The 9,299-nt window shown below is 41.0% G+C and overlaps 1 protein-coding gene across 1 annotated transcript in view; it reads right to left on the bottom strand.

Moving 5' to 3' along the window:
* The window catches only part of FAM19A4 (family with sequence similarity 19 (chemokine (C-C motif)-like), member A4), a gene marked incomplete at its 3' end in the record, with an annotated part of 43,855 nt that extends 35,081 nt beyond the window's left edge, over positions 1 to 8,774 (bottom strand). The window contains exons 1-2 of the mRNA XM_009081950.1: positions 8,695 to 8,774; positions 5,541 to 5,656 (exon numbers count right to left, since the gene is read on the bottom strand). Of these exons, the coding sequence (XP_009080198.1) occupies positions 5,541 to 5,656; positions 8,695 to 8,774 (196 nt within the window). The remainder of the gene's footprint in view (positions 1 to 5,540; positions 5,657 to 8,694) is intronic.
* Between the last annotated feature and the right edge of the window lie 525 nt (positions 8,775 to 9,299).

Consider the following 9,299-nt stretch of genomic DNA (forward strand, 5'->3'; position numbering starts at 1 on the left):
TATTACTTGTTTACAGTCAGGGCTGTATATTGTAGCTACCCTGTATTTAGAAGCTGGATAATAAACCACATAAATAGCACACTGAATAAAACATTAAGACATAAAAGGAGTTAAATAGAACAAAGGGCTAAAGCTTATTGTGCAGTAACCATGTCTGACCCGTTGAAATACAAAGGACTCATAATTCTAGTTAGCAAAATGCAGAGTTGGGATTTAAAACAGCTGTATATTGTAGCTACCCTGTATTTAGAAGCTGGATAATAAACCACATAAATAGCACACTGAATAAAACATTAAGACATAAAAGGAGTTAAATAGAACAAAGGGCTAAAGCTTATTGTGCAGTAACCATGTCTGACCCGTTGAAATACAAAGGACTCATAATTCTAGTTAGCAAAATGCAGAGTTGGGATTTAAAACAGGAGGAAGGCAGTGCAGTGACTGCATTCTGGAGCCCCTTCCATGGCCTTGCAGGGCCCTCTGGTGGAACTGGGAGCACAGCCAGTGGCTTTCTGACAGCACTGATAGAGAGGAGGACGCTCTAATCCAAAAATACTGGGAGAACAAGAAGCCTGGATTTTCCCTTTTTCCTTGAAATCTGCAGTATTTGTAATACAAAGCTGCACATTTTTCACACATGCAGCTTTTCTTTAAGTAGATTAAGTCCTGGAGCCTGTATAAGTAAGGAATTTTTCCTCTGACTCCAGTGGGGGCAGAATCTGGCCATGAAGTCCTAAAATCAGAGAAAAAAATGTTCTTAAATTTCTGAAAAACTGCAATTGGTGAGGAAGAATCCAGTCTGCTACCAGACCACTTGAAACCAAAAGCATGATCGAGAGATATTGACAGGCCTGAATTCCTAAAAATGCTGATAGTTTCACATCCAGTTTTTAAAAAGCAGCTTTGGAGGGGTCCTGCAGACCAACTCATGTCTGATACATGCCCCAGCACATGAGCTGCTATTTATTGCATAGAGGAACAACCTTTTGCAGGCTCAGAATCAGGTATTCCCACCTGCCACTCTGTCCCTGGGCCCAGTCCAACAGCACCACTGAATTCCTCATTCATCCTTCAGGAGAACTGTGATGTTTTAAAAAGCAGCTTTGGAGGGGTCCTGCAGACCAACTCATGTCTGATACATGCCCCAGCACATGAGCTGCTATTTATTGCATAGAGGAACAACCTTTTGCAGGCTCAGAATCAGGTATTCCCACCTGCCACTCTGTCCCTGGGCCCAGTCCAACAGCACCACTGAATTCCTCATTCATCCTTCAGGAGAACTGTGATGCTCATTTCTTCTTCACCCTATGCCTGCTTGACTAATAACACACCCCACACTGCCAACTCATCAAGCTTTTACCCATCATGGGCTGCTAATCCTCCCTCACTGCTTAAGAAGAGCCATAAAGTGTGTTCTTCCCCAGGGTGTTAGAAGGGTTGTTAGGTTTGGGGGGGTCATCTCTATTTGCTTGCCACTGCCAGTTTTTTTAGAAGACCTCTCCTGTTCAACATCTGACAACCCTGTAAATAAAACTGTCTGCAGTGCAGCAAGGGAAAAACTCCAGGAAACAAAGTGCTACTTATTCCTCCTGATGGCTAAAATGTCAAGGTGCCCCAGTGCACCCACACACAGTGATTTATCCCTAGGATGTGCATCATCCTGCAGCTGTGGTATGCAAGCAAACAACTCAGGCTATCACTGTCCCAAAAATCTAGACCCTTCAGCAAGCAGAAGGCAGCTGGAAGCATTTCAGGTGAGCATCATCACATACAACACAACAGTTTCAAAAAAGCCAAGGTGCACTGGTAATTCATGGCTGTACCACCTAATGGTCTGCAAGTCCAGCCCCCAGGTGAGGTGACCTGACAAAGTGTCTTTTCAATGCTTCTTCATTTGTAGATCCTGACTTATAGCAGTGAGGTGGAAACAAATCTTTTCTTGTACTAAATGTATGTAGCTTCATCCAGCACAGCATGGAATTGATCATTATATCGGTATTAGGTAGTCAGGGAGCCTGAAATACTGCCCAATTTTAAATAGCTATAGTAAGGTTGGTGCTTGTGCTTCCCTTAGCTATTTTCAGTGCAAAAGAGAAACTCTTCAGAAGGGCAATTCAGAGCAACAAAGTCAGATGAATGTTCTGATGTGTCTTCTCTACACAGATGTACAGGGAGGCTGCTGAAATAATTTGCATAAGCAACATCCTCAGTGATCTAATTGTAATGAGAAGGAACATTTCTCCTCTACCTTTTGCCTAGTTAACTCTGCCAGTCAAAGCAATTACAATGTTCCAATGAAAAATAGGCTGCAGCCTCCAAGCTGGGCTCAAGATCCAAAGTGCTTCAAAGCAATGGCAGGACTGGCTGCTAGATTGAACAGTCTCTTTCTCCCCTAACAGTTATTTGATGGTGGTGAATATTTCACAGAACAAAAGAAAGAGCCAGGTCTGTCTCACGCTTTATTAGAGTGAAGAGGTCCCCTTTGTCAAAGGGATTGCTCAATGGTGTTCTCTCCCACTTCTCAGAAACAGGATGGTTATTGGGTCCTTAAGATCTAGTCTCTGTTCCTGCCTGAATACTGCAGAGACAGCTGTCCAATGTCATTCTTTCAGGCACCATCTAACACGACCTAAGTCAATAATTGCCTTCTCCCAGATTAGGCTCCTTAAAAATGGCAGTATTTTGAAAAGAAAAAGCCAATTTTATTGTCTGCTCTTAGTTAATAAAGTTTCTTAGCTGTAGTACCTACGCATTTTGTTCAAAGGTGCTGATGATGTCAAGTACATCTCTTGAAACACACTGATTGTCTGGAAAAGGTACAACATGTTCTTAAAAACCAGTTCCTCTTAAAGTACCCCAGGCTAAGCACCTCATGCTTCATAAGCACCATCCCACCTCAGCATGTACCTGTCAGATCACAGCTGCTTGACCTAAGGGACACCAGACAAAGCCTTTGCCAAACCCAAAGCTTGAATTCATCCCCCTGATGTGCTTCACTTGGAAAAATGTTTATGCTGCCTATTGACTGCAAAAATTTTATCTCAATTGCCATCCAAGAACATGCTAATTTGTATTAAATAAATGAGGCTAATTATTTGCTTTCCACAAAACAGGCTGTGCTAAAAGCTCTCAATTATTTGCTTTCCTGATGAACAAGGCAGAGCCTTGCACACATAATAGATTCCATCACAGATTCGATCACACATTAGAAGGTCAAGCTAAGTGTTGTGTCAAACAGCTAAGATAAGATGAGGTTGGGAAACACAGGCCCCTTGAGGAGAACCCCCCAAGCCCTCAAAATGCTCTATGGTGCCATGTGTCAGACATAGGGAGTTGGAGAACCAAAAATGGGATGACTGGTTCATCTACCACAAGGAATCCTAAAGTTTCAGTGTGCAAATGAGGGAAAGTCACATCTGGGGAAGAACAAGACAACATGACCTAAAAAAGGTGCATGAAGTCTCCAGCTTCAAGAGTGTCCATTTGAGAAACAGCTCCACAATCTGACCAAACTATTCATGAAGAGCAGAACTTTTCTTTAGCCTAGCAGAGAAATCACAGTGCACAAATCTGCTTAACAGTTGAACAGCTTGACTGTGTTTTATGGCACCTCTTTGATATGGTGGAAAGAATTCCTGGTGTTAATTAAAGCATGCAGTCAAGTAGTATGAAATATTATGTAAAAAATATTGTCATAATTTGCATAATAGATAATGAGTGTTCATCATACAATGCAAGATCACTACTGCCTTATTACAGGTATTTCCCTTATGTACACATGCAAAGTGCATCTTGAAAAGACAAAAATAACATTTCTTCTGACAAGACTCTTCCCTGAATGACAAAAGCTGCAGAAGGCTGTTCTCCAGGTTTTCCTGTGTAGTCAGCTCTGAAATGCTCTGCTAAGCAGCAGTTGTTTACAGGAAAGGTCAAGAGGACCTAATTAACTTGTCATTGTGCATAGACCCCTTTCCTCACCCAGGCGATTCAACTAGTTTCCATAAGAGATACCTGCAAAGCAGCAATAACCCTAATTCACTGGAATCACTCTTTGGGGTTTTTCCTGCAACATGCCAGTTATTCTCCACAACCTGTGACTGTGTTTTATGGCAAACACAGACTAGTGCTGCACAGCACCAGGGAACACAGAGCTGCTGATGGGGTCAGGCAAGGAAGTGGTTTTTGTAGCTCTTAGGGACACACAGCTGATGTGCTCTGAGCTCACAGACAGACACAGCAGCTCTGTGCACATCACAGTCAGTCCTGCTTGCCAGGACTGAAGACAATTTGGTGAGCACGTGAGCAGCTTTCAGCTCCTACCTAGACAACCAGTGGAAGCAGCCAGGAGGGAGATCAATAGTTTGTCTCATCTGGAGGATGAAAGCTCTAACAAATGCATCTCCACTTCCTAGTGCTGAGCTGGACTGGATGCTAACATTAGATCTGGACCCACAAGAGTCTGGCTCCATCCATTACATATGGATATAAGGACTTACACCTTATTTAAGAATGAGAGTACATCACAAACAGCAACACTAGCAGAAATCCCCAAGCCAGCAAGAAGCTGCCTATGGTGCTGAGAACACAGACATCACTGTGGTGTTACAGCCAGACTTCTGACCTCTCCTGAAAGCTGCACTCACAGGTGGCATTTTGTTAACTTACCTTTCTCTCTCTCCTGGGATCACACATGATACAGTGTTAGCACAGCTATCCCATTTTATTTTGGACTTTCACACTTTGCACTAGCACTGGTACATCTATATCTCTTTCTGCTTTCAAGCTGATGTGTCTGCATGACCCTAGCACAGAGATGTTGCTCCAAAGATCCAGTCTGGTATCACTCCATGAAGCCAACTCAGCTTCTTCTGAGCTTTCTCTGTCATTTATTATACAATAACACATTGTGCCTGGTAGATAATTCTCTATTACAACAGTACATCCCTTTAAATGCAAGATCTTTCTGTTTGCCTCACTATGCAAGTTAGGAGGAAAGTATCACAAGCTGATCTAAAGCACAGTTCAGAATTTGTGTTACTTAGTGAAAGAATTAAAGGAGGAGAGTATCACAAGCTGATCTAAAAGCACAGTTCAGAATTTGTGTTACTTAGTGAAAGAATTGGCTAACATAAGTCTGAGGGCTTCGATCTATTGCCCACCAAAGCCAATGATACTGTTGTAAAGTCAGTTGATAACAACAGGATTAAGAGGGAGAAGATAAAGATACATTTCAGAATGTCTTTGGATAAAGATAAAGCAAAATGACACAAACAAATCCCAAAGCCCTAGCAGTCATGAAGTCACTCAAAAAACTGTCTGGTGAGCTTCAGTACATAAAACTACCTAGAGAAAAAAAACCATGAAGATTTACAATCACTCCATTTTTTTTCTTGTTGGTGTTGTATTTTTAACCTGTTGCACTGATTATAACATGCTGTCAACAGCCTCATCAATTATCCATTGCTAAAAAGTGGGCTCTGACATGCTGCAAGTGGTATTAATTGGTCTCAGTAGCACATAATGAGTTTAAAAGCTCCTACCTGTGTGCCCCCGGGGATGGTGGCTAGAGGCCGACAACAATTTACAGCAGACCATTAACACATAGACCAGAAAGAGCCAGTCAGATAGAAGCATTGATTTGGCACAGAATCTCATCCTGGAGGCAGAAAAGGAAACAGTTGAGTGAAAGAACAATGTGAGTAGGGAATAACATAAAAACGAGGTGGGGAAGGAAAAGCTGAGAAGATGCTGAAGAATAACTAATATGTGTTATTACAATATAAAGTGACAAACTCATATTCATGATTTAGTGGGGATCAGTTCTTTGTTAAGAATGTTTTAGAATTAGTAGCAAAGCAATGACTGTAAGACATCACACTATCCACAACCACATATTTGTAACAACAACTTATAAATGCAACACATTTCTGTGAATCTGAGGGTTATTGTTTGGTTTTTTGTTAAGATCCATCCATGCTTATATTTAAATATACATATTTATATGTTGTGCTTCTATTTCTAAACTGCACCTACCCCAATCATAGAAAAAAAATGCTGTTTTTATTTAGTTTACTTACTTTACTTAATTTGCTAACGTTACTAACTCTCATATAGCCATGACAGGAACTGGTTGGGCCTCCCAAGCAAAAAACATCTGCAAGATTTCCTGGAGATCAATAAGTTTGCTGAGGGTTAAACATTCATGAAACCAGCACCTCAGTCAAGTATGTGAGGACTCACTTCTCTGCCAGGGAGTAAGAAACTGCATTACAGAAAACATTTGTTCTAAAGGTGTGTGTTGTTAGTCTTGCTCATGTTAGTTTTAGAACTAAGTTCGCAATTCCCCAGTAATTTTTCTGCAAATATCTACAATTAAATCCCTCAATAGCTTATGTTATGCCATTCATCATATAGAAAGGGAATCTAATCATCTTCTGAAACTCAGTTACGATGATTTATTGCCCGTGCGAGACATAAATGGGCGTTATGTAGTTGAACCCTTAGATACCATGTTCCACACTTTCAGCAAATTCTGTAAGCAGAAATACATCAAATTAATTAAGGGCAATTTATAGATTTGCATAAATTGAACTAAATACTGCTCTCATAGCAGTGACGTTAGTCTGCAGTTAATCAGCACACTGGGATTAGGGAAACCTATCACAAACGTGTTTATTTGCACCAAAAACTCCTTTGGGAATGTCTTTCCCCTGCAGATTTCAGTTCTGATTCTTCCAAGTATTTTCTACATCATTTTATTTATCGGTATATCTTTAAAATACCCAAAACTATTCAGCTAATCCAATATTCAAGAGCTGAATAGATTGATAGTTAAAAATAGACCAAACTCCAAACAACTCATGTCTTAGATAGCTCTACCATCACGGCCAAGTGAAGCAGTTGGATCTTGTTTAAATTTGATAAACATCTAGAAATGAAACCAAAGCAGAGGCCATGCTTTCTCATTTAAAAGTATTTGTTTAATTTCCCCTTTCACACTTCATAAAACAATATTGTTTTCTCATTGCGAACGTTGATAAAGCCCAAAGAAATCACAAATGCACTTACTATTACCAGAAGTTAAGAGACCAAAAGGTTGCTGTATGTAAATATATTTTAGCAACACTGTTTTATACTTGAGAAAGAAATCCATTGGTGCAATCCCCAGCACCTTCAGCTGTCCTTGCAGACTTTACTCCAGTCTGCAAACATTTTTTAAAAGATACACAGATATTGCTCAAGAATTGCTCACCATGTCTACAGATCTCGGGAAACAAAAATTACAGGTAAAGAAGTCACATTTTAAGGATTTATTTGGCAAAATTATACCTTTTCTGGCTCTAAGTGCTGTGTTTTGAGCCCAACAGGTTGACACCCTTAATGCAAACAAACCAGTCCAGGAAGGAACACACTGAGGGTCTTTGACAGCTGTCTATAGAAGTCTTTTGCAAGCATGAATCGAGCCCTGAAGATAAAGACATCACTGGTCCTTGCCTACCCTATGAGTAACCTCATACACAGCACTCCCAGGCTAATTCAGAGCAGCTAAACCTAATTCACCTCTTGCATCCAGCTGAACCACTTAATGGCACTGCAGCTAATGGGATTGAGTCACTGTGAAACCAGCATAAATGTTATTATTGCTGTTGATCCAATATTATTCTAAGGAAACTGCCCAGTAGGTTCTGAAATCAACTCACCATTTCAGATTTTAGTCACCCGAATCTTTCCCAGGCAACTGAACCTCATTTCTTTAGGAGAGAGATGAATTTAATCTTAGTTTTCTTGCTCTCTCCATAAGACATAGTCAGCTACAGCTTATGCACCAGTTATCACTAAATAGGATGTCATTATCTGCTCATCTTGCAAACCCATCCCTCTGTTGCTCTAAATGCAAACACTGAATCTGATCCAAATATCAGTGGAGACCCCAGCTCTGGTGTCACTCTGTAGTTCCACTGTGAAAACAGGAACCTTCCTCCAGGTTTCCTGAGGTGTGACTGAAAGGGTTTAACCTATGGAATTAAATACCACAGATCAGGCATTTTAAACCTGTCACTTCTGGTAGCAGTTTGATGGAAGGGGCTAGTCTTTAGTCCCAAATAGTACATCATACATTCAACAGTTGCTATTTCAGCACTGAAGTGAGCCCAAGCATTCTCTCCAATCCCAGTGCAGGAGCAAAACTGGTCTCAGTGGAAATGATTATATGCTGACCTAATCGCAAAAGCTGTCCCTGATTATGAGTTTGACTCTTTTGAAGCCATGCCCTAATGCTAGGGAATGGGAAATCAGGGTTCATTGGGCTAACCTTACCCCTTTGTAAGAATATTCAACTCCAGGAATACTGTATCACTACAAAGCATCAACTTAGTGACATCCAAACTGCAAAGCTGCTAAAAGCATCCAGTACCATTGAAATGATACATTTGCAGACTTCAGTCTGCCTTGCAGGAAGACAGGACACAAGTTTTCAGCCTGCTAATGTAAAGAAATACAAGAGGATCTTTGAAAAAGCAGGGAAAAATGAATTTTGGCAGACAGATGCAGCAAGGGGTGCTGAGCCCTTCAGCGTCACTGGGCTGCCACTTTCAGAAATGTCAAGCCTTCATTCTCTATTGGATTCAAGTGGATATTGTTGCTAACCAGAACAGCGAATCTTCAGTGTCATTTGAAAGATAAAAGTGCTCTTACCTTGGGGACTTTGCAAGAATTTTGTTCCAGTCAAACACAATTATTTCAGTATGTTTTTCATAGTTATTCCAGATTCCCATTTGCAGCAGCAAATAAGCCTTTCTGCATTTCAGAATTTCTCCTTCACTTTGGGGACCTAGAAAGAAAGCCACATTACACTGCAATTAACATCTAGAATGGTGCTGTAAAACACACCTTTCTTACCAAAAATCTTTGTTTCACAGTGCCATCTACAGTGCAATCCAGGGCAAAAAGCAGCAGTCACATAGCACTTTTCTTTCCAAGAACACAGAGAAACTGTGGTGAAGCAGCTCTGAAATATCACTGCATTAACTACAGGCAGAGGTTGCTGTACTAGGAATTGCAAACAGAAGGTGTGCAGCTCACTGTGGCTTTATAACTACATGTCCTCACCACCCAACCACTGTGAAAGCTGAGAGGTCTAAGACTCCACCATAGTGCAAACTGATTTCCACATTCAGGAAGAGATTTTTTCCAGAGAGAGTGCTCAGGCATTGGAATGTGCTGCCCAGGGAGGTGGTGGATTCACCATCCCTGGAGGTTTTCAAGCTGAGACTGGATGTGGCACTTAGTGCCATGGTCTA

Source organism: Acanthisitta chloris, unplaced genomic scaffold, assembly GCF_000695815.1.
Source record: "Acanthisitta chloris isolate BGI_N310 unplaced genomic scaffold, ASM69581v1 scaffold7009, whole genome shotgun sequence".
Lineage (NCBI taxonomy): Eukaryota > Metazoa > Chordata > Aves > Passeriformes > Acanthisittidae > Acanthisitta > Acanthisitta chloris.